Genomic DNA, 26624 nt, shown 5'->3' with positions numbered 1-26624 from the left:
TCCAACTTCTTCATTCCTTATAGGATTTACTTTAAAATCCCACATCGTAATAATATGACAAGGTTGTATAAACATAATTTCCTTACTAAGCATGGAAACTTAACACATTACTGTGATATAGACAAACTTATTTTGTTATGTTTTGTGGTCGATATTTTCAAATACAGACTTCATCCTCAAATTCATTATAAATGGCAATACACAGGAGTGTATGACAATTAAAGAACTTTTTGAGGGACCGGTAGGGGACTACTGTATTGCCCGCAATACTATCAAATGCTTGTTTAAATAGTGAAACACTAGCTTTTTTTGCTAGAAAATCTTTCCTACTTTTCAAAGGCAGTGTCTTCTTCAAGGGATTTTATTGTTATCAACATGTAAAAAAATGCATATCATTTCCTGCTGTAATGCTACATTTCCATTTTCTGTCTCGAATACTCTTCATTAGGGAAGATGTGTTTGTTACAAGATACTTAACGATTTTGGCTGATACTGTGTCTTGTGAATTCAATAATAGGGAAACTGCGAGATGTTTTTTAATTAATTATTCATAGAAAAATCGGAGGGAAACAGGCATACATACTGTATATATATGTATGCCAAGTGATTAACTACCAGTGGAAGTCATGTGACCGAATCTTGCTATATATGTACCGCACATTTTCCGTTAAGTTGTGTTTGATTTATTGTTGCGATTATAACTATGGCAGTTATTCCCCTGCTATTTTGCGCTTAAAGTATTACAGTTAACTGATGTAAATTTCTCAATTTCTGGCTTTGTTTTTCTCCAAAATAGTCTTATTGTCTACACCTATATTGAAAAGAAGGCACTGTAATACCGGGAATTAGTGACGGCTTTTAACACGAGACAAGCATTCGATAAACATATTCTCAGGGGAGCCTATGAAAGTATTAAACAAGGAAAGTTTGTATTGATTTTGTTAAACTATGTAATACCTTGTGGTGGTTAAATATGCAATGAAAAAGAATCATTTTGTATATGTTTTGAAACAACACCCTATAGCACAGTAACAATAAGATTTTATTTAAGTTTTTGAGTGTTTTTAAGCTATAACTAAAGGTTATGAGAAGATATTGATTTCTGTAAAAGACAAGGTTGGTTTTTAGAAGTGAGAAAAAATGTCTCTGATGTAACATAATTGTTCCAGGAAATGTGCTAAATGGTACCAATTAGATATCATTTTCTCTAGCTATTTTCCTTGTATTTTGATAAATTATTGAGAGTTTTCTTAACCACAATTCCAATTAGTCAGAGAAGAAAATTGTTGTTTTGTTTGTTTTCTGTTTACCAGGAATAATCTTCATTTCTGCAAGTTTTTGTGTCAGTAATTAATGATTCTGAAATATAAAGATTTTAAATAAATTACCAATTATGGTGCATTTAATCCAGTCTATGACTAGTGGATTTGCAACAGATTTCATTTATGATGTCTGACACATAGTAATGTTGTTGTTGTTTTGTAATGTATGGTGATCAACCTACACTACCACTAGGGCTGCAACAATTCACCAAATGTTCGATTTGATCCGATTTTGATTTCTGGCACCCGATTCGATTATTTTTGATTTGATTCATATCTGATAACTATTTGTCTTCAGTTAACAATTCTGCTCATTTGCACTTGAGTGGCCCTTTACATAGTTTTTTGCATTTCTTTAGATCTCAACTAATTTATAAGTGTTTATGAAAATAAAAAGTGGTCTATTTAAAAACAATTTTAATCAAACAAACTATCACAGTAATAAGAATAGTACACTTACAGATCTGACTTTTTTCTGAAGTTAAACTAGACATTTTAAACACATCTTTTACATCACGCCTTTTATTTAAGGTTTGTTGGATGATTTTTTAGATTTATATTTTCTACTTTGACATTTGAATCCATTCTGATTTGCTTACCAAAAATACAACACTATGCGCTAACTGATTGGATGACTGAGTTAAGTTAACCAATGGCATGTAACGTTATAAAGCAATAGACTTGCCAGACAGGGACTGAAACTCATATTTTTTAAGGGTTTATTTTTGGTTGTGAATTGAATCGAAATTGTTGTAGTTGACATTGGAATTGATTTGGAACTCACAAAACCTTGGATCCCAACTTGAAGGGGGGGGGGGGGGGGGAATACTCAAAATGAGGTATATGTGGGTAACATCATAATGTATTTCATGCTTTCCAGTGTTTTATTGTAATATATCAGATGACTATATTCCAATAAACCACTAGTGAAATTTATAAAATATAATTTTCACTGTAGCCGGACTATATCTGAATGCGGATGAAAAGAAAATCATAACTAAATGGAATAACAGGCAGAAATAAATGCTGTCATACGTAAATTTTGTTTCTTTAGGAAAAGAAAGTCGATGGCATCATACATCATGATAAAAAAATGTAACAAAATTAGAGAATTTTAACAGAACTATATTTCAAAATTGATGTCGTGACGTCATGATGTGATGACGTCACAAAGGAGAATGCGCGACGTTACGCGGCAAAATCAGTAATAAGATACTTGAAATCACTTACAAAGCAGCATGAAATAAAAAGAAAATTTATTTGTTTTACATATAAGATTAAAATATATTTCATTCGTGAACACCAGCTATTATGTTTTCACTCGTGGCTACGCCACTCGTGAAAATATTGCATCTGGTGTTCACTCAGTGAAATTATATTTCAATCTTACATGCAAAACAAACAAATATCCTCTATGTAATTTTTATGTTGAATTATAAGATTATCTTTTTGACTTAGCAGTTAAGAAAGCTGAGTACACAGTGGGCAGCGTGGGCATTTTTAGAAATATATTTGTCAAGTCAAAATCCTTATAATTTTCCTTATCCAGACAATCTTCTGTTTTCCTCTACCTCAGGGGATTTGAAAATTGGATATTGCTTTGTTATAATTGAGATGTTTCAATGCGGTACTGTGAAACATCAGAATAAACAAAACAAAGTTAATATTGGGCAAATGGTAAAGATAACTTTCTCTCTGTTAAGAAGCATTAAATATTTATTAGATTGTGAAATGGAACAATGATAAATGGCTTTAATTTTCTGTTGTTTTCACATCATTCATTTACTTTGTACTTGCTTGAATATCTCTGTTGATATGAGATTTGAATTAAATTTATTGAGAGGAGATCTATTAAAGTAATCAAACAGTTTTTGTCTGTTTGTTTATAGTTGTTAGAATGTTAGAATAAGCACTTTAGAAGTGTTCAACACTTCTGCAACATATTAATATAAAACTGAAGAACATAATCAGAATTTCTCCCCAAACTACCCAAAACAAGTCTTTCTCAATCCCTTCTCATATTCTTTTTATTTCTGATATTAATTCAGCTATTTTGAACATTTCCTATTTCGAGTTTACTATAAATTATATTCTTACAAAAAAAGTAGTAGTAAAATTCTCATTTAAAACTTTTGAAGAACATGTTGGGGGAAAAGGTCAGAAAAAGATCTTAAAATGTTGTCATAGCTAGGACAAGAAAAATCTTGATTGAAACAGTGGACATTAAAGAAAGGACAGAACAGTTCTTGATTGAAACTATGGTCATAGCTCAGGACTAGAAAAATCTTGATTGAAAGAAACAGTGGACATTAAAGCTAGGACACAACAATTCTTGAGTAAAACTGCGGTCATAGCTAGGACAGGAAAATACTTAATTAAAACTGATCAGATGTGAAAATCTCTTGCTTTAAGCTTTCTCACTCACAATATAAGTTGACCATCGGAAAATAATGTAGTTGAGCTTTACTACTTTTTCTCTCTGAAATTCCAATAAAAAGAACTTTCATTCACGTAACTGACAAAAAATATTTGGTTCAAATTAATCCCTCTTGTGAAAGTCTGTCTAATTTACTGCGGGGAGTCCTTGCAATAAATTCAATTTGTCCATTCTAGAATGACGCTGTGTGACAATATAAAAATGACTTCTCTAAATTAGATCATTTTTATCTTCGGGAAAAAAAAACAACAAAACATTTGCTTGCAGCAGTACCCCGGTACATGTACGCAATTTCTGTAAAAAGCCTATATTTAATATACTTTGCTATATTAAATTTATTATTATCATATTAACCTTATTAGTCCCCTACCGGTTTAACCGGAGGGGACTTTAGATTTACCCTCCGTCCGTCTGTCTGTCCGTCTGTCTGTCCGTCAGTCCGTCCGTCCACAAAACTGGATCCCGCGATAACGCAAACGCAAAAAGTACTGAAAATATTTTTATGAAACTTGATATATGGATAGATGGCAGTATGGAGATTATGCACGTCTTTTTTTTTCCTTCCTATGTTGAAAATTCTGGTTGCTATGGCAACAAATAGTCTGAAAATATGGCAAATTTAGCACATAAACTGGATCCAGTGATAACTCAAAAAGTACTGAAAATATTTTTATGAAACTTGAAATATGGGTAGATGGCAGTCTGGAGATTATGCACATCTTTTTCTTTTCTTCCTATGTTGAAAATTCTGGTTGCTATGGCAACAAATAGCCTGAATTTCAAGATTTCTGATTTAAATTTTTCAGCTTTTTCACTATATGTTCTTTATTTCTTAAGGTGTTTACTTCAAACTTTAAATATAAGTTTCTGGTCATCAACCACATCATATGTGACAAGGTTTATAACTCTAGCACAAAAAATATCAGTATTACCTCCCTTGAACTTAGATTTTTTAGGGGAAAAAATGTTGTCTTTTTTAAATAACAATAACTTCTTTATTTCCTAATGTATCTACTTCAAACTTCATATATATGTTTCTTATTATCACTCAACATTTTTGAGAAGGTTAAATACTCTAGCAAGACTATTTCCAGAATTATGTCCCCCTTGAACTTAGATTTTTTTCGAGAAACTGGTAATTTCACTCCAACTTCTTCATTCCTTATAGGATTTACTTTAAAATCTCACATCGTAATAATATGACAAGGTTGTATAAACATAATTTCCTTACTAAGCATGGAAACTTAACACATTACTGTGATATAGACAAACTTATTTTATTATGTTTTGTGGTCGATATTTTCAAATACAGACTTCATCCTCAAATTCATTATAAATGGCAATACACAGGAGTGTATGACAATTAAAGAACTTTTTGAGGGACCGGTAGGGGACTACTGTATTGCCCGCAATACTATCAAATGCTTGTTTACAATATTAACCAAAATATTTGTGGAGCATTTGAAAAAGCATTTGCTTAGGTTTATCAAATTTGTCACAGTAATTTCAGATGTTATGTAGAAAAGTGTTTAATATATTCTAATTCAGATTGGATGTCTGTCCAGCAAAACTAGTATTAGATAGATCTCCCTATTTAAAATGTTAAATGACAAATGAAGACATGTCTTGTTTAACTATAAGATGCAAAAAACTAGAACACATACTGTTGTGAATACTTTTTACAATACTGATATTCTTTTGATATGTTTAACCATATTATATTTTAACCATATTATGTTTTCAGAATCATGAAGGACTTTATGATGAGTGGAAGTCTTTTCCATTTGTTGACAACCCTGATCATACAGGAGAAATGTTTGGTGAATATAATACTAAAATAGGTAAAACTGACAATACTAACAAACTGCATGATAAATACCAACAGCTTTATGAGAAATATAATCAAGAAAATGGTAGACTAATTGGTGATGGGAATAAAAGTGATACTATTAACGGAACTGATGATAAAAAACAAGATGTTGTAGATAGTGATAATGATATAAAACCAGTGGAAGGAGGACTAGAGGATATGACCAGTGAATGGACTGTTGCAGAGAATAAAAAAGAAAGGAAACATAGAAGAAATAGAGAAAATAGAAAATCACATAGGCATCATAAATCAGTGAAGAAAGATTTATCTGAAGAACAGAAGGAATTAAAAAGAGAGAAAAGAATAGATGCAGATACTAATGATGAAACCAATGATGCACTAGATGGAATTGATATTGATAAATTCTACAAGGAACATCCTTATTTTAAGAAAAATGTTGCAACAATTACAGACACTGTGAAGGATAATGTTGATAAACCAAGTACAACTGATACATATGCAACTGGTGATTCATCTGAGGCCAAACAAGTCATCACTGAAGATAGCGATAGTGAAGATGATGCAGATCAGAAAGATGCTGATGATTATGATGAAGATGATGATCATGATGATAAAGTGGCAACCAGTAAAGAGAGTGAATCGCAAGATGAAAGCAGTGAAGCTTACAATGACTATTATGATTACTATGATGAAGATGGTGATAGTAGTTACAGTAGCAGTGAAGAAAGAGCTGAACAAGAAATGCTTAATCAGACTCCCCATGACTGGTTCAAACAGTATGATAGAATGTATGGTGATCAACCTGCACAAACTGAGACCCAGTCTGAAAATAATTCCAAAGATGAGGATGAAAAGAAGGCAAAAGAGGTAAAGGACAAGAAGTATGTTGATAAGGAGAAGATTGTAACAGATAAAAGCAGCATACCAAAGACAGATGTGGAACCAAGCACCAGTCCAAACCCGCCCACACCAAAAAAAGATATCAAGTCTACTGTCACACAACCTGCTTATCCACAATGGAAGGAAAGAGTTGAAACATGGAACTTGATAGAATCTAAGCCAGTTGGTATGTGGTAAAAATTTGGTGTTAGTTCAACAGTATGCTTTGTAACTCTGCTTTGATTAGTTGTTTGCTTTTAAACCCTGGCTTTTTAGTTCGCTGTATAAACTAGTAACATGATTAAAACAAGTAGATAAACATTAAAAGATAGAAAACTAATGAAATATATCGCATTGCGTAGAAATTAAAAAAAAAATGATTATAATTAAAGTGTAGTTTATTTATTCACATTCTGTCATTCAAAAAGTCTTTCATAGTTTTATTTTTGTTATTATAAAAATTATAAAACTGTAATATGATTCTAAATTATGAAGGAAAAAGGTAATTGAAATTCTTTGCAAAATTTTATTTTTTACATATTTTAACACTCAGTTTTGTAGACATGTTTTCTTCCCAGTAAAAGGATGTATCATATTGATTCTTATGAACCTTGCAAAATTGAATTTTCCTGTGCATGTTAGTTTTAAATTTCAGAGTCCTGTAATGAAGATGCAGGCTGTGCTTCAGGACGTATGTGCAAGTTTGGACTGTGTCTCTGTGGACAACCTGACTTCTGTGATGGCCATTACAAACCAGTCTGTGGATCTGATGGTAGACTGTATCCCAGTCATTGTGAGCTTCACAGAACAGCTTGTGTTCTTGGTGTACATATTAGACTGGACCATGACTCTAACTGTGAAGTCAACGGTAAGTTTTATGGCAAACAAATGTAAAACTAATCTATGAATTTGGCACCAGAGTTGTAGTACTTCAAAAATGAGCTAGATAGACAATGTTTGGATTAGACAATTTTTCTGTGAGGCTTTATTGTGCTTACAAAGCAAATTATCAAATCTGTTATTGTAAGCAACAATCTATCGCCCACTAGCAACAATATCTTACCAGAAAGTGAAATTAATGATGTCTGGACAAGATGCATGGTTAATTCCATTACTTTGAGAGTTTTTCTTATTGACTGGCTCTGTAGTTTGCATGTCTTTACATCATTGGAACACAATGATGTTTCCGCATTACTGTAGGCTAAGTCTTAAAATAGACATGTTGATAGTAAACATGCAAACATTTATGTCTCTGACTACATGCTGTGAAGATTGTAAACTTGGCATATATTTTAATTGTTTTTTTTCCAAACAGTCTTTGAAAAACCTTTTTAACCTTATCTTTTTTTTTTGAAAGGGAAAATAATCTTCAATATTTGCTTTTGCTATTGCTTTCTGAAGCCTTGTTTTGGTTATTAAGCTATTTATTTAAGATCTTGCAACTGAAATTGATCAAGTGCCTGCTTCCTTGAACTGTGTAGAACTGGTGTCATATTAGGAAACATGGTCATGACCCCTGTAAAACTTAAACTAAAAATATCTGGGATGAGAGGTTAGACACCTGTACCATTATACCACTTCTTGCTCAACCTCTGTGTGCTTGTTTGCAAAACAGACTGCTGTTCAGTTACTTCATAGAATTCCAGCAAAAATAGGGACTTGTAAGCATTTATCACAAATAAATTACATTGTTACATGATAATCATGTTTTAGGACAAAAAATGAACAATTTTCAATTTCACTATAATTCAGTTTGCAAAGCTGAAATTTACTTAAGCATTACTCAAAATTTTTAAATATTGATCTAAATCATTTAAAATGAGAACTTGAGATGTCAGTGTACAGTAAAATGTTTTGACTTTATAAAAAATACTTAATAAATATACATGTATAATCTTTGATTCTACAGAAATTTTCATAAAATAAATATATCCTGTTATTTGAAATTTTCTGTCATATTTAATGGAATGAAAATGCTGCTTATTGTGCCAAGAACTGACTATACAAACAATTTAATCAAATTTTCCAAGAAGTGCGTAATTTCCCCTTCCTTATTGTCTAGCATAGAGAGAAAATTGCTGTTTCAATAAATTACTAAAAAACCGGCTGTTTCTCTAAATTTGACTTAACTCAAGACAATCGGGAAAATAAACATTTACCATACATGGGTTTTCAGTATTTTGAGATAACAAAATATTGGATAGATGAAATTATATTGGTTCAAAAAGAAAAATGAGCATTTTGTAATATTTTATCAGTTGAAAGCGTAGCTTTAGGTAAGATGTTATTGATTCAGATGGATGAAGTTTGTAAGAATGACGTATGACTTTAATGCATATCTTTAAGAGGGAAGTTATATTGGTATGGGAAGATGTTTTATTGGAAATGTTGTCTTAATTAAAATCGAAGTGATTGTGCGAAATGGCTGTAACTATGTCTATATGTCATATAAGTTACATATGTTTTGCACAAAGCACTCAGATTGTTTGAATATGGTAAGATATGAGACTGTATTGACGTAATATAGCTGGAAACTTAAACAGTCTATTCTGAGATATCATATGTAATTTACATTTATTACCAAAGGTTCAATTGTGTTTGTGCTAGTTAATTGTTTGATAAATAGCTACTTGATTTGTTTTATTTGTTTGTCTGATTTTACGCCTTTTCCCAACAGTATTTCAGTCATATAGGCGGGTAGTTTCCTAACCATCGTTCCTGGAGAGTTACACCAGTACTTAAAAGACTACCTGCCTCCGCGCTAAACTACCAAAGCATCTCCCGGGGATCGAACCCACGCCAGAGAGGTAACTGGATTAGAAGCCATTAGACTCTCATCCCTCTGTCTATCCATTAGTCTGTCCAAACATGTAATAATAACACCTTCATTTACTGTCCTTTGTCTTAGGGTAGGTTTATTGTATATAGACTTCTTCTATTGGCTTAATTTGGTTACATTTGACGTTGACTAGGGTCAAGATTTGACCTTGGACTAAGGTCAAGATTTGACCTTCAATAAGGTCAAGGTCACCTTGGCTTGAAATATACTTTTGTGTACTTACTCATAAAGTCCTTAAATATTGAATGATATTGTATTTAAATTTTGAATGTGGGTATTTTTAATGGGCTATACTTTTTGGTTATTTTTGTTGATGATTCATCTAGATTTTTCAGTAGCACCTTCATTAATTGACTGATATGTGAGATATTTGTACCAAAAAACCTTTATATTTGAAAGTGGAAGAGATGTGCAAATGCAGAGTTTATACAATTAAAGAAATGATATAAGCAAAATAAGTTTCTGGTAATCTGTTTTCAGAGAAGAATATCTTGCATATTTCATGAATTTTAAATTGCTATATCAGAAACAATTTATGTGAACAAATTTGACATGGTGCATACAGGAACATTACTGGTGTTTAGTTTTGTCTCAAATATAGACATTCAGGGGTTAATATAATAGTAGTGCTATCTATGTTTAGAATGTCTTTTAAATGTAATATTGTGTTAAGTCTATAGTGTGAAGAAAAAAAGTGAAAGTTGTGGTAAACCCATTTTGTACTTTTGTATTTTTGTGATTCTCATACAGCAGGATCTACTCTTGAATTATCTGTTCAAAAATGTTAAAAGGTAGACTTCCGAGAAACATTTGTAGAACAGTTTAAACTAAATTATATATGTATGAAGTAAATGTCATCCAGCACCTCTGTTTGGTATTAACAGGGAGATGTTAGATTTTTGCTTTTAGACTGTGTTTTACTTTAGCTGAATTCATAGACTGGTTCTTTGGTTGTCTGGAAGTCGTCACTGTCTGCTTTTATTCAGCTGATAAAACATACCATTGTATAGAAATATCAGACAAATTTTACTCCCATGGGGCTGTCATAAAGTAACATCTAGATTTATCTTCTTATGTACATCTTAGGCATATAATAGTTCGGTTCAGCAGGGACTATTTTCTTTAAATTTTCTTGATTTTGATTGAAATGTTTTAAGGCTGAATCTCTTCCTGATTTATTTGCAGAATTTTTCAAATTATAATAAAAGACAACAGACTAATTTGCCCTTTTCTTCGAAGTATGCTTTGGTTTTAGCAATGGGCTTTTCTATGCCATATAATTTAATTATTCGAATTCATTAACGACAGAGTAACGGCCCTTGATTTGAGGAGAATGTTTTTCACTTGCTGAAGTGAGGTGCTCTTACATGTGATTAAGATAAGCTTCAAAATGGTATATAATCGAGCAGTTTGGAACAAAATTTCATAATTTGGAACAAAATGAACCACGCTTTTAATATTTCAATTGTATTCTAAACTCAATATAATACTTGAAGCTTACAAATTCATGTTTGCAAGTGAGAAGTGTACTGAACAGGGGCGAAAATTATATCCTTTATTATATTAAATGCAAAAGATATATTTTTGTGTTTGAAAATATTTGCCCTATATGTTAGTAGAAATACAATGAATTTTACAAAGGGACAGTTTCTTTGATGAGAAATTATGCTAGATATATGATTTTCTTATGAAATGTAATATTCTGAATATTAGTTATATGATTTTCTTATGAAAGGTAATATTCTGAATATTCTGCAAAAACCAAATATTCTTAACAAACTGTGACAAAATATTTTCTATAGATCTGTTTTGGTCAACATTGTATAATGAGATACATGTAACTGTTTAAGTTAAATAAAATTTTCTTCTTTTTTTTCTTCTCCCTTAACTGAGCTACTTTTGAGCTCATAAATTGTCACTCTACTATTAGTTTTATGATTTTCTTATATTAAATACCAAGAAAGATTTTCATTAGTCTTGTATTTTTCTTATCATTGATACATTCCATAAGAGATGAAAGAGATTTGTACTTCAATACAAAATACAAAGAAATTGTTTCTTTCATCTTGGATGTTTGTTGGTGGTTTAATTGATTTTTCCTTCCAGTAGAAAAACAGATCTTATTTTTGCTATGAAGTTTTTTTATGGTAGGTCAAGACTTGTTAATTTTCCTTTAACATTAATATAGTTGGTACACTGAAGTCATTTGGGTTAATTTAAGAAAAGGGTTGGTTGGTATAATTGCAATATTTTTCTTGTGAGACATTTGATACTGAAAATAATTTTGTCAAACTAGATTAGTCTGTCACCAGTCTGAGATTTCCATTCTTCAATTATTCTTTGTTTTTCTTATCCATTAGTTCCTGTTCTTCCATTATTTTACATTATTCTGTTTCTCTTCATTTATAACTTTATGATTTAATTTCTTCTATCTCTATATGTATACTTTTTGACAACCTTTGAACCAGTACTTTCTGACTGACATTGACTATTTATAAAACATTAAGTATCCAGGTGTAACTTGATTTATCAAGTCCCATATAAAAACTAGATGCCCAATGGCAACATGTCAAACCCGCTGTCACATCTGATCTTGACCTTGAACTTTGACCTAGTCAAACAGTTCTTGCAGGCGACACGCCGTCTTATGATGTTGAACATTTGTGCCAGGTTATTTTGAATTCCACCTGCGAGTGAAAGAGTTATGGTGCGGACATGCTGTTGGAGACCACTTTTTTGCATTTGACCTTAAAGTGTAACCTTGACCTTTGACCTAGCCACATTGTTCTTGTGTGCCACACACTGTCTCATTATTGTGAACATTTATTATGAATTATGAATTTATTGTGAATTATTGGAAATTCTGCCTACTAATGACAGAGTAACGCACCTGGAGGGATTACACGCCTGTACTTACACCAAACTGACATTGTGACAACTATGTCGAGCTCTGTGCAAGCAGACTCAACAAAAATTGTAATGATATGATGTAAGTTGTGAATGGAGATAACAGTGAAATTGTTTTAGAAATAAATTTTGTTGTGCACAGATGTGTGACAATGTGACTGTCACAACAACCAGGAAATGAATAAAGCAGACGAAAGTTTTGCACGGAATACTGAATGCAGCTAAATCATTTTGTTGCAAGAATCAGACAGCTTCAATTTAAATCAAGTGAAATGAAAAAAGAGAATCAAAATTATTCTCGTCTGAGTATAAGAGACCTGATTATTGTTAAATCAAACAAAATTGAATCAGAAAACTGAAGTTTACAATGATCTTAGTAAATTGGAAGAGATGTAAGAATGAGATTGGTCATGTTCTGTTAGTCTCTGAAATGTCCTGGTAATGAAATATTGATTGTTAAGGGCAACCCATTGATTGATCAGAGCTTGATTGGGATAGATTTAAGCTGACTTTGATTGAATAATTGGATAAAAACAGCATTGTAAATTGAGTTCATTTAAAGGATATTTGAAGCAATACAGCTAGCTTAAATCAAATTATTTAGTCAAAGGACCTTGAATTAAGCTTTGATGAGTGTCAATGTTTTAGTGATATTATAGAATAGGTTAAAGATGGTTTAAGTGAATATTTCAGGATTTCTTTTATATTGTCACTCATTCTAATGTAATACTTTAAAACATTCAAGTGCAGCTGTTTTTGAAAGCAGCCTTGAATCCTTATTCCTTATACAGACTCTCAGCTTTTACATAAATCTACATTAAAACGATCTGCATATTAATGGTAGTATAACCCTTTGATATTTTAAAACAATTAAATGGCTAAAAATCTGGATTTTACTATTATTCTTGCATGATGATCTTGCCTTTTTCACCAGTAAAAAGCAAGGCCAGCTTGTACAGCCCTTCTTAGCAGGCTTTACCAGCTTCAAATCTTGACTTACCTAAATTCGAAAATGGACAGTACCAAAAATGGAAACTGGACAAGTCAATTCAAGAAAGTTAGGAGGTTATGAGTCAGCTGTCAAGTGTAGCAGTGATATGAGTACTTGCCTTTACCACTACCAATACAGTGCCAGCCAGCTAGTCTGCACTTCTGTGTTACTCAATTATGGTGGTTTCTCAGTTTTAGCATTTTAATCCTTTAAATTCGAAGGAAGTGGACTAAGCTTTCAAGTCCACAAATTTTGCAGATTTCCGATTACAGGTTAAAGATAAATGAATTTAAAGTATTTGAAAATTAAATTTTTCAATTCAATTGCATATTCTGACAGACAGCATGCAATATCAGGAAAGAATTTATATATAGAAATTCTTTCTTGGCTTTTATCTTGCATGGTTTCTAATCAATACTGCACCATTACATGCATTCATTAGTATCAACCAGTTTAATTTAGTCTATTCAATTTTATGACCTCCAGGTGAAATTTATTGAAGGGCATTATCTAATCTGCATCTATTTCAGTCATAAATGTTTATTAAGCTTTCTGGTTTCTTTAAAATCAATGTAAACTATAATTATAAATGCATGATACATGTATAATAAGCTGTATTGATAAATTATTTAAAGAATTTGAAAGTCCTTTTTTGATATCTTCCTCATACTCTCAAGGATTTTATACAATTACTGTTATCTTCCCTCAAACCTGAAGAGTTCCATGAGAAATTCATTGCTAATACCTTCTCAATCATTCAACAATTCCATCAGGTATGCATTGCTGATATCATCCCTCAAACCAGAAAGGATTCAATGAGAAATGCAGTGTTGATAACTTCCCTCAAATCTGAATAGTTTCATGAGAAATACATGCTGATACTTTCCCTCAAACATTCTGGGATTTCATGAGACGCACATTGCTGATATCATGAGAGATGCTGATACCTTCCTTCAAACCTCAAGGGTTCCATAAGAAATGCAGTGCTGATACCTTCCTTCAAACCTGAAGGATTCCATGAGAAATGCATTGCTGATACCTTCCTTCAAACCTGAAGGATTCCCCCTCTTTAAGGCCTCAAAAAGTGAAAAAATGTCCTATTTGGGCCCAAAACACATGTTTACGTTTGAGAAATGTTGCTGAAAAAAGTGAGCACTTTTTTGGCGCCACCCCCCCATCCAAAAGATACATCAGGGGGTTGCCAGAAGGGGGATGTGCCTCTCATCGCCAAGAAAATTTTGGACTTGTGAGAGGCTAAAAATGACCCCAGGTCGATCATAAGGTAAGGTGTAACCAACGCTGAAAAGCCTTTGACTCTATCTCAGTCCCTTGAGAAGTTGCAGCACTTTGAAATAAATTTTGATGGAAAAAAACAAGGCAAAATAGTGATTTTTGGCAATTTTGAGAGTTCCCCTCGTTGCCATGGTAACAGGAAATTTAAGACTGAGCATGTCGTTACAAAGGCAATGGTCCAGTCAACATTTGTGCCAAGTTTGATTAGTATTGAAGCATTTTTCATAGTTTCATAGCAGTTTGAACTTGTAATAGGAAGCTTTTCAATGAAAACGGCCATTTTTCACAATATGCTCATGAGGGAAAGGGTTAAGCAATTCCATGAGACATGCATTACTGAGTATACCTTCTTTCAAACCTTACATGATTCCAGGAGACACACATTGCTGCTACCATAACTAATTTTATGTACAGTCGACTATCGTTATCTCGACATCGCTTTTCTCGATATTTCGTTATCTCGATGAAATTTTGAAAGTCCCGATTTTCTTCTTTCTTTATCTATATTGGAAATATGTGTTTATCTCGATATTTTTATTTCGATATTTTCAGTATCTCGATGTAAAATTTCAGCCCCAATAGATATTTTCACACTGTCATCCTTTGTTTATCTCGACTTATAGTTTTCTGTCGTCTGTTCCCTTCAGACGTGTGAAAAACACAAACTAGACGATAATTGCTCAATGGCGTGTGTCATAATGATGATAATGTTTGTAACAAGTTTAGCTGTTTTTATATAAGTTAATCTATTAAGCGTGTTGATTGACTTATGTCCAAAATGAGTGAATTTTACGTTCTTTATAAATATTCGAACACTGTATTAATTCATTATGTTATGTTATGTTATGTCATTATGACTTTAAATGTAAATGAAAAAGTGAAAGTATAGAAACGCTATCGTTGCAACATTGTTTTGCAATATCACGACCAAATCAATCAGCGGTCGAACACTCTCGAGAAATCCCCGATAAATAACCTGGGAGGATATCCGGATCAACCACCCTGAAAACAATGTTTTCACTTTATTGGTGTATTACTGAGTAAACCTCACTATGTGTTTTTATCACAGACACCCATATTTCTGCTGGTAAACATCCGCTAATGTTACTGTGTTAAATATTGGCTAGGCCTATGAAAATAAGACTTGGGGATATCATAGTTTATTTGGCATAAGGTTTGCACATGTCTTTTGTAAAAATCGGTTTCTGCCTTATTCAAACCCTAATATGTTTATCTCGACATTTCGTTATCTCGATCTTTTTTGGACGGCCCCGATGACTTCGAGATAACGAGAGTCGACTGTAGTTTATATGCTTAGTTGAGAATATAGATTGTGTATGACAAATCAATAACTGAGAATAAAAATATGAAGATGTAATATACTAGAGACAGCATTTTGTGGACAGTAGTATCAAGCAATAATCTGGATGTTGTCTGCGCTGCGACTTTGCTTTACTTACATGAATTTGAATTTCCTCTCAGATAGTCCCTCTTGAGACTTTATCAAAACAAGTCTGTGCATAATAAATTTTCCTCATATTATTCTTATTTTTTTATTATTGTCAAACATTTCCAACACTTCCACCATTAAAAAAACCTGTTTTTTTGGAGAGCAGACAAATATTCATCCCTATTGATTGTCATAAAATGAGACAATATAACTTATCTTTTGTATGAATTCAGTATCTGAAACCTGGAACTGTTTCATATTATTACCTCCTACAATTTGGCACAAAGAGGAATAACTTTTGAAATGCTTTACTAGTAAACTGTCTGCTACTCAGATTGATTATTTCCATAAAATCAAAATATATGAAATTTCTGATTTAACTTTGTTTATAAGGGGCTTTATCAATAGTTGGCAGAACATAGAGAGTATTAAACAGTCATTTAGTAAGACTTGAATAAATGTTACAGACTCTTTTGATAGACATTAACAGATTTGAAAATACACATATAGCTAACAGAGTGGGAAACCATGATTCTTGAAATTATTTCAGTGGTTTTCTATAGAATTTATTGTCCCATGCTTTTTCAAAGAAAAAAGGGGGATATAGGAATGGGATTTGTCTGTCTGTCTGTATGTCCACCTCTCCTTCCATCACACTTTGTCTGGTCCATAACTAAGTCATTTATCAAAGGAATTTGAAATAACTTATATAAATATTTTTTATAATAAGATGATGTGGCATGTGCAACACATGGACCCCCAGTGTGTTAAACATGTTTTCACAACTTAAATGTTTAATAAAAAGGCCTCTTTGAGCGTACATGTACAAACAATTGAATACCTGAACATGTCTTAATGTGAACAAGAAGAGTTGTTGTTTTCTTTTCTGACTAGTGAATGATTTATATTCTTGTACATTAAGAGACAGAAAAGCTCATACAGCCTTTTAATCAGAGACATTTGTGGGTGTTTCAATTGATTTTTCCCTGGTCTACTTTAAAGGTGATATTTAGGAGGGACGTGTCAATGTTGATGTTCTGTTGTCCAAGAGATTTTTCCTTCACTTACTTCATTTATGTTTTATCTTTTAAGCTCTTGACTATTTGAAGACTGAATATTTGATTAAAAAAATGATGTTATGTTTTCACACTGATGATGATCATTTGTTAAACTCTTTGTTTAATAAAGCAATAAGCTGCTGCCAGCAGATGGTAAAAAGAAATAAAAAAAAAAAATTCAAGTGTTTGCCTTAATTTTTAGTCCATTGAGAAGGCCAAAATAAGAGAATTTGTGCCTGTCTGTTTTGCAAAATCTTTTTTATTACTATTAAGTACCGAGAATGTACTCATGTATGTCAAAGATGCTGTAGCTTTTGTTCCTTTAAAAACTTACATGTATGCTTAATGGCAAGAATTACCAGTCAAACAAGAAGGGTGAAATTTTTGCTTCTGACCAAAGAAAAATACTTACGATGATTGATCAAAAAGTTCTTGGCAAATGGTACTTACTGTTCATGTGAAATACCAAAAACTAGGTCAAAATATGCAAAAATACTTCTAACAGCATTAGAAATATGGTGATAAATACTCATTAATTGCACATACCATGTAAATTACTACTTGAACCTTTTTATTTTTCTTAAATTCAAAGTACATATTTCACAAGTTTAATTTTCTTGAAATATTTTAGATCATCTGGTGGGATGCAGCTTGAAATACTGTTAGATAGGACTTTTAATTTTGTTTAATATATTGATCTGTACTGAATGGAAATATTATCACAATGTTATTAAGAACTAACTTGATAAATTTTCTCCGCCTTCTGGGAGATACATGCATCTTTTGAAATCTGTCTGAAGTCACTAGAAAGATGCCAATGAACTTTGTTTTATTGGAATGAAACAAAAAGTGCACAAAGATATTACATATATTTCAGTGACCCCAGTTCCCTGTGAATATAACTAAATTACTTTGTAGCAGGAATCATTTTCAGACAACTTGATTTTGTATTGAGTGTATTGTAGAGAAAGTCAAAGTTATTCTATGTCTGTGAATAACAGTCCTGATTATTGCTGGAGCAGACAAAATTGAATCAGAAAACTGAAGTTCTCATGTTCTAAGAGAATTGGGGATGATGTAAAAATGAGATTGGTCATGTACTGGTAGTCTTGGTGAATGGAAGATTGTCCAAAACTACTGAAGTCAAGATTTATGGTAGTAGGAAATCACCCTGAAACTTTATTATACAAACCAATTTATGATACAGTCGACTCTCGTTATCTCGAAGTCTTCGGGACCGTCAAAAAAATATCGAGATAACGAAATGTCGAGATAAACGTATGAGGGTTTGAACATGTAAAAAACTAATTTTTACAGAAGACATGCGCATACCTTATAAGTCAAATAAGTACGATGTTTCATAATCTTGTGTCAATCCTTATAATAAAAAATAACAATTTGTTACATAATTTAACGGATGTTTACCAGCGGAAATACAGCATTTAGGTGCTATGTGATAAACACATAGTGAGGTTTACTCAGTTATACACCACTAAAACAAAAACGTTGTTTTCTAACCTAATTTATTTATTTATTTAGTACTTTAACATTGCATAATAACAACATATTACATGAACATATTTCATAGCAATCATTTTGTAAAGTAATAGCACATTTATAAAAGCACACAATTATGAATAGTTAGCACGTTTATTAAATTTACCGATTATTCGATAACAAGTTTACAAAATGATATCACTTGCAAGTAAAGTTTATTCGAATGATAGCACACAGTATTAAACACATTTTTAATCACTTTTCTTAAAGAATGATGTAATGTCCGTTTGTTTTCCGCATCTGACTGCTAGGTGTTTCCTTGAAATGTATCGCTCGATGTCATCGAATTTGGAAATGATATGGTCGTTGTTGTCTATGGATTCAAGAAATGATCGAATTGTGTCACATGCCTCAGTATCGCCATTTCATCTGAAGAACAGGACCTTCAACAGATATGTTTTGTGACCTAGCATTTTCAAACCATTTCAACATCGCTTCATCTACTTCTGTATTTTCAACACGCTAATTAGATTAACAATTATTTCAAAACACCTTGACTTGTTACAAACATATCATCATCAATTCTTATGACACGCGCTTTGAGCGATAACCGTCCGCTTTGTGTTTTTCACACCTCTGCGGGAGGGCGCAGACGACCAATTATTTGTCGAGATAAACAAAGGATTATAGTGTGAAAAGAACTATTGGGACTGAAATATCACATCGAGATACTGAAAAAATCGAAATAAAAATATCGAGATAAAGAAATATATTCAATATAGATAAAGAAGGGGAAAAAACGGGACTTTCAGAATTTGATCGAGATAACGAAATATCGAGAAAAGCGATGTCGAGATAACGATAGTTGACTGTACATTGATGAAAGTTTTAAACATGAACAATTCTAGATAAGTAAACAAATTTTTCAAAAAATGATATTTGAGAAAAATATAGTTTATAAATATTGAAAATCCAGATGGCACTTTGCTTGTTTTTGCAAAATGAGACAAAATTTGTAAACAGGTTTTTTCGGTCACAGTTTTTATTTGTTTTGGTCGTCAGACCAAACAAATAATGGTAGCGAAATTTCAGACTCTGATGCTGTTAATATCAAATGCCAAAAGTAGTCCGCTTTTTTGAAGCGGTTACTTCCCTTTATATGTACACTAACGCCGAAAAATTCAGGGGAGATCACTGCGTAAAGATGGTCAAATGACAGGCGCATTAATTTTCAAGCAAAATAGTTCCCGAATGGTCGGAGATTTCTAATATTCTTTTATCCTTTATAGATATACATGCTTATATTAAGCTCCATGATTATTTACATCTGTGTTAAACAACAGTTAGCGTCGTTATAAACCCTAATTTAGAATAATATGGTTTTCTTCAGGCCATTAACATATAACGTCACCGTGGCCGAGGGGTTTGCGCGCTCGCTTAGGAAGCGAGAGGTCTGGAGTTCAAATCCCAGTTAAGGCAACATATTTTTTTTTCAAATTGTTTAAGTCAAATAAACATTGAATTGAATATCAGTGTTGCAATAAGTCTCATAGCCAATTTACTACAATTAAAACGCTGGAAAGCATTGGTGGCACTATACAAAAACAAATTGGTTTATAATCTCACAACCTTCACCCTTCTGACATTCTGAGACCAAAACAAATTCAGCACCTTCTGTGCTTTGATTCTATCTTGTTGCCAACAGTCTCAGTAAAAGATATGATATTTTTAACATTCCTGTGGATACTTAGTGTACAAGGTTGAAGATACTGTGCACTTAATATGATAGTGTGCTGTTTTAACAGTAATATTTAGAAATAAAAAATTGCTGGAACAATGTTACTGTGGAAAAAATACCCTGACATTAACTGAAGCCTGTTTGGATTTCTAATAAGCTGTATTAAAATAGCAACATATTAATAATATAGTTTTTATCTCCATCAACTTTTAATATGTCTGGAGTACTGTGTTCTTTTTCTTCAAAGTTATTTAAGTTCTTTGGAATATGAAGACACGATTCTCAGATTTCTTTAATGTTTTTTCTGTCTTGCAAAAAATTAAGTCTTGTTTACAATCATCTATATTATTTATCATATAGTCATAAAGGTTTGTTGACAGGTTTGTAGTGCAATTAAATAGAAATATTTTAATTAAACAACCAGACAGTTTATGGGTGATGACAACAATAAGAATACAATATAATATTTCATAAATGCAGGAAAGTCTTGAATTACAGTAATATGTAAAAGTTAGATTTCCAGACTTGTTTCTGCAGCATAATAATCTAGTTTTCTTTTTGGGCACACATTTCTCAGAGAGGAGCTTTTATGATAGTATGATGGCCATTGTGGTATGGTTTCTATAATAAATAATTAGAAAGTGTGGGTTATGTCCGCTTTGTCAAATTAATGTGTGGGATTTTGTCCACTCTTTAAAATTTTGAGGTGTTAGGTTTTTCGTTTCGGGGGGGTATATAGGAGTCACCCAGTGGTCGGTCAGTTGGTCGGTCTGTCCAGACGTCCATTGCATTTTCCTTGTCCGGAGCATAACTTGAAGACTAATGGTTGGAATTCAATACAACTTCATACAATGGTCAAGCACATTGAGAGAAAGTGCAGTGCACCATAACTCTATCTTCACTAATTATAGAGTTATTGCCCTTTGTTACTTTTCCTTGTCCGGGGCATAACTTGAAAACTACTGGTTGGAATTCAAGACAACTTCATACAATGGTCAAGCACAATAAGGGGAAGAGCAGTGCACAAGAATCATAACACTATCTAAAGTAATTTTAGAGTTCTTGCCCTTTGTTACTTTTCCATTGCTTTCTTTTGTCCAGACCATAACATAAAGACTAATGTTGGAATTCAATATAACTTCATACAATGGTCAAACACATTGAGAGGAGGTGCAGTGCACAAGAACCATAACTCCATCATGACTCATTATAGAGTTATTGCCCTTTGTTACGTTTCCTTGTCCAGGGCATAACTTGAAAACTATTGCTTGGAATTCAAAACAACTTCATACAATGGTCAAGCACAATAAGAGGAAGTGCAGAACACAAGAACCATAACTCTATCTCAAGTAATTACAGAGTTATTGCCCTTTGTTACTTTTCCATTGCTTATTTTTGTCCGGAGCATAACTTGAAGACTAATGGTTGGAATTCAATACAACTTAATACAATGATCAAGCACATTGAGAGGAAGTGCAGTGCACAAGAATCATAACACTATCTAAAGTAATTTTAGAGTTCTTGCCCTTTGTTACTTTTCCATTGCTTTCTTTTGTCCAGACCATAACATGAAGACTAATGTTGGAATTCAATATAACTTCATACAATGGTCAAACACATTGAGAGGAGGTGCAGTGCACAAGAACCATAACTCCATCATGACTCATTATAGAGTTATTGCCCTTTGTTACGTTTCCTTGTCCAGGGCATAACTTGAAAACTATTGCTTGGAATTCAAAACAACTTCATACAATGGTCAAGCACAATAAGAGGAAGTGCAGAACACAAGAACCATAACTCTATCTCAAGTAATTACAGAGTTATTGCCCTTTGTTACTTTTCCATTGCTTATTTTTGTCCGGAGCATAACTTGAAGACTAATGGTTGGAATTCAATACAACTTAATACAATGATCAAGCACATTGAGAGGAAGTGCAGTGCACAAGAACCATAACTCTACTTTTCCTTGTCCAGAGCATAACTTGAAAACTACTAGCGCATTGCACAGAAACCATAACTCTTTCTTGACTCATTTAAGAGTTTTTGCCCTTAGTTACTATTTAATGTCCAGTGCATAACTTGAAAATTAATGTTTGGAATTCAATGAAACTTCATACAATGGTCAAGGGCAGTGAGATGAAGTGCAGTGCAGAAGACGCATAACTCTATTTTGACTAATTACAGTTATTGCCCTTTGTTACTTTTTTGTCCGGTGCATAACTTGAAAACTAGAAGTTGGAATTCAATACAACTTTATACAATGGTCAAGCGAAATGATAGAAAGTGCAGTGTACAATAACCATAACTTCATCTTTGTAGAGTTATTGCCCTTTGTTCCTTTTCCTTGTCCGGTGCATAACTTAAAACTAATGTTTAGAATTCAATGCAACTTTATACAATGGTCAAGGGCAATGAGAGGAAGTGCAGTGCTCAAGAAGCGTAACTCTTTCTGGATTTATTACAGAGTAATTCAATAAAACTTCATCTATGGTCAACCATGTTGTAAGGAAATGCAACATACAAATACCACAACTACCGGTATCTTTAATTGCCCACAACCATAACTCTATTTCAATTCTTTTACAAGGTAAATCTGTTGCTTGTAACTTCCTCATTTCCGAAGCAGTCTTGCGGGGGTATTAGTCACATTTAGTGATAGTTCTAGTTCATTTAGTGATAGTTCTAGTTATGTATGGAGTTTTGTCTGACTTCCCATTTCCTCCTGAACCACATGGTAGACTTTGACCAAACTTAAATCACATGAACTATCCCATGTTTACCCTCTACAAAAGTTATATGTGCACACGGTTCCAGTATGACAGATAAGCGGGACTCATGAGCTGTAAAAAGTCTTCAAAACAGAATCTTAAAAATCTTCTCCTCACAACTATCATTGTTAAGAGCTTTGATATCTGGGATACGGCCCGGTCAGGCAACTGCTTTTCCTTTAAAGAATTATGTTCTTTCCTAGCCTCAAATTGTGATCTAGAGTCATCATTTAAGATTTGAGAGCTGGTAGATAATAAAAGTAGACTGTACATTTATGCAATCTGAACAAACTAAAATCTTTGTTTTTCACCCTAACTTACAGTTCCAAATTCAAACTTCATTACACACATGTATTACGTTTCAAAGACAAACAAGTTATATCATTTAAATGCAGACTGTCTCTGGTTAAGGGTTTTCTCATTAGTAATGTAAAATTGCTGAAAAGAGTAGTAATAAATTTGCTTATTATAATGGACTGGTGGTGCTCTGAATTTAGTACAGTTCACAGTTGAGTTTTGGAATTTCAATATCAAAATACATTTGTACTGAAAATCAATCAGTCAACAGCAAAGAGTCTTATCAGTCTGCATAGATTAGTCAACAAACTGGCCTGGTTCAAGATATAATCACTGCTAGCTCTCGTGATGTTAAATGACAAGCATTAGAACCTTGTACAAGCCTTGTTGGTTGGTTAAATGAGTACTTTTGCCATTGTTTCCCATTGTTAGGAAGTAACATCATGCATATTTAATGGGTTTTATGGAATGCAGCCAGCAGTTATGTGTGCTCTTTAACCCATCTGCCTGCAGAAAATCAGATACAGTTTTTTTCCTGACTGATCAACATGGAACTAACTACAAATGTATATATAAAATACTTTTTGAGTTGACAATCTTGTTTTAACAAATACTTTATTTACATTATTTGTAAGAAAAGTTTTTTTTGTGAATTGAATTGCCCCCTCCCCCACCCTCCTCCCATACATTAGGAATGGTTTGCATGAATGATATTAGGACATAGAATACATGATCAGCCTCACTTTTAGTGTGCCAATTTTCTTTAGTTTTATGTTGGTTCAATAGTAGGCATATGAAACTCTGGAAATGTATATGAAATTGAAATTTTAAGGTATGAGAATGTTAGCAGGTGCGTTTTAAATTGATTATCTTTGTCAGGGAAAGCAAGCTTTGTCATAAAATATAATTGTATTTTCCATATATGCATGCTTCTATAAATAGTTGATGCATATTGCTGAAGCCTTACGTTATTTTCATAATATAAATTTGCATGAAACAGACTGAAATATCAATTTGAAAACAAACTAGAATGAACTGTGAGAGCAAACATAAATGAGATATGTCTTACTGTATATGAATTACCAGGGGTAAGCAACATGTTGCTGACGTCAATTCACATTACTCCCTGTGAATTTAAAATTTAAATTTGAAGGACAACTCTTAATACTTAAATTTTTAGCATGACATGACAGTAAAGAACAGATAACTAATAATGGAAGAGAGTGTAGGAGACTGGCTGGCTGAATCTGTAAATCAGCAAGGCTTTACAGAGTATAACTTAAGTCATGTGTTCATATGTAGAAATTTGTTTGAAAGCTGCTTGAATATAACCTGATAAAAGGTTCTTAGTGATTGGTCTTTATCTGAATAGTTTAACCCTAAACAAAAGATTATTAAATTGATATCTGGACAAAAACATTCATCATTTTAGGGAAATTTTCAAAATATAGCTTGTAGCACAGTACAGACCATGAGGAGTTGACACAGATCTAAGACTGCACTGGTCACATGGGTAGAGACAGTTGCTACAAGTAGGCTAAGGGTTAATTTTGTTCTTACAATGATATTCAAATGTTGTCTTGAAATGCCAGCAAAGCAATTGGCACACAGCCTGAATCTGTGGAAAAATTTCAATTTTTAACAACATAGGTATATAGGATTGTGAATGAAGCATCTTATAAATAATTGACTGGAAAAATTTATTGCAATTAAAATAAAAAAATGATGAGAAAAAGAAAGAAAAGCTAGAGAGGAAAGATCAATATTGCGTTTATAAGTTCACAAAGAAGTGTCTGGTTAATGCAGTGAATGATTTGTTATTGATTAATGTATAATTATCCCCCGCCGATGGAATCGGGAGGGGGATATAGTTTTGGCGTTGTCCATCCGTCCGTCCGTCCGAATTTCGTTTCCGGAGTATTTCTCTGCAACTTATGGCTGGAATTCAACGAAACTTTATGGGAATGTTGATCAGCATGTGAAGTTGTGCACCTGGGTATTTTCGTCTGGATATTTTTAGTATTTTTAGAGTTATTGCCCTTGACTCAGTAAAATTTTGTCCGAATTTCGTTTCCGGAGTAGTTCTCTGCAACTAATGGCTGGAATTCAACGATACTTTATGGGAATGTTGATCAGCATGTGAAGTTGTGCACCTGGGTATTTTCGTCTGGATATTTTTAGTATTTTTAGAGTTATTGCCCTTGACTTAGTAAAATTTGTAATTTTTCAACTTGTGTCGCATGTAACTCAAAAAGTATTTGACCTAGAGTCATGAAACTTTACAGGAATGTTGATCAGTATGTGTAGTTGTGCACCTGGTATTTTTCGTCTGGATATTTTTAGTATTTTTAGAGTTATTGCCCTTGACTTAGTAAAATTTTGTAATTTTCAACTTGTGTCGCATGTAACTCAAAAAGTATTTGACCTAGAGTCATGAAACTTTACAGGAATGTTGATCAGTATGTGTAGTTGTGCACCTGGGTATTTTCTTCCGGATATTTATAGTATTTTTAGAGTTATTGCCCTGACTCAGTAAAATTTTGTCCGAATTTCGTTTCCGAGTAGTTCTCTGCAACTAATGGCTGGAATTCAACGAAACTTTATGGGAATGTTGATCAGCATGTGAAGTTGTGCACCTGGGTATGTTCGTCTGGATATTTTTAGTATTTTTAGAGTTATTGCCCTTGACTTAGTAAAATTTTTGTAATTTTCAACTTTGTGTCGCATGTAACTCAAAAATATTTGACCTAGAGTCATGAAACTTTACAGGAATGTTGATCAGTATGTGTAGTTGTGCACCTGGGTATTTTCGTCTGGATATTTTTAGTATTTTTAGAGTTATTGCCCTTGACTTAGTAAAATTTTGTAATTTTCAATCACAATCATCAGTCACAGGGCCAGAAAAGGAGTTTCAAAAATGCAAAATTAAAAAATCTTGTTTGAAGGTACAAGGCTTCAAGTTCAAAGAATATTACAGTTTATGCCATGATTAATATATAAATAAAGCCTTATGTCTTCAGTTAATAATAACCAGTGCTCGGCGGGGGATATAAATTCAACGAATTTGCTTGTTTGTTATTGATTGATTTATAATTTGTTATTGATGGATTTTGATACAGGGTTGTTTATTGATTGTTCATACAAGTTGATTTAAAGAGTCTTTTTGTTGTTGATTGCAAGTTATGTCATAATTCTGTCAGATGATTAATTATCTTCAGTTTTATTCACTAGGGAGTTGTTGAAGAAGAGATGTAATTATTTTAAGAAAGCATATCTGATATTTTATTGTCCTCTATGTGGTTTATATGGTTGTTATC

The 26624-nt window shown here is 32.7% G+C and overlaps 1 protein-coding gene across 1 annotated transcript in view; it reads left to right on the top strand.

Moving 5' to 3' along the window:
- LOC132720190 (follistatin-related protein 5-like) overlaps positions 1-26624 on the top strand; it is a 55156-nt gene that overhangs the window by 6724 nt on the left and 21808 nt on the right. Inside the window, exons 2-3 of the mRNA XM_060704231.1 lie at positions 5504-6656; positions 7125-7337. Coding sequence (XP_060560214.1) covers positions 5504-6656; positions 7125-7337 — 1366 coding nt within the window. The remainder of the gene's footprint in view (positions 1-5503; positions 6657-7124; positions 7338-26624) is intronic.

The sequence above is a fragment of the Ruditapes philippinarum genome, unplaced genomic scaffold (assembly GCF_026571515.1).
Source record: "Ruditapes philippinarum isolate M1 unplaced genomic scaffold, ASM2657151v2 ctg812_1_1_1_1, whole genome shotgun sequence".
Taxonomy (NCBI): Eukaryota; Metazoa; Mollusca; class Bivalvia; order Venerida; family Veneridae; genus Ruditapes; species Ruditapes philippinarum.
This window is presented reverse-complemented; position numbering and strand designations above follow the sequence as displayed.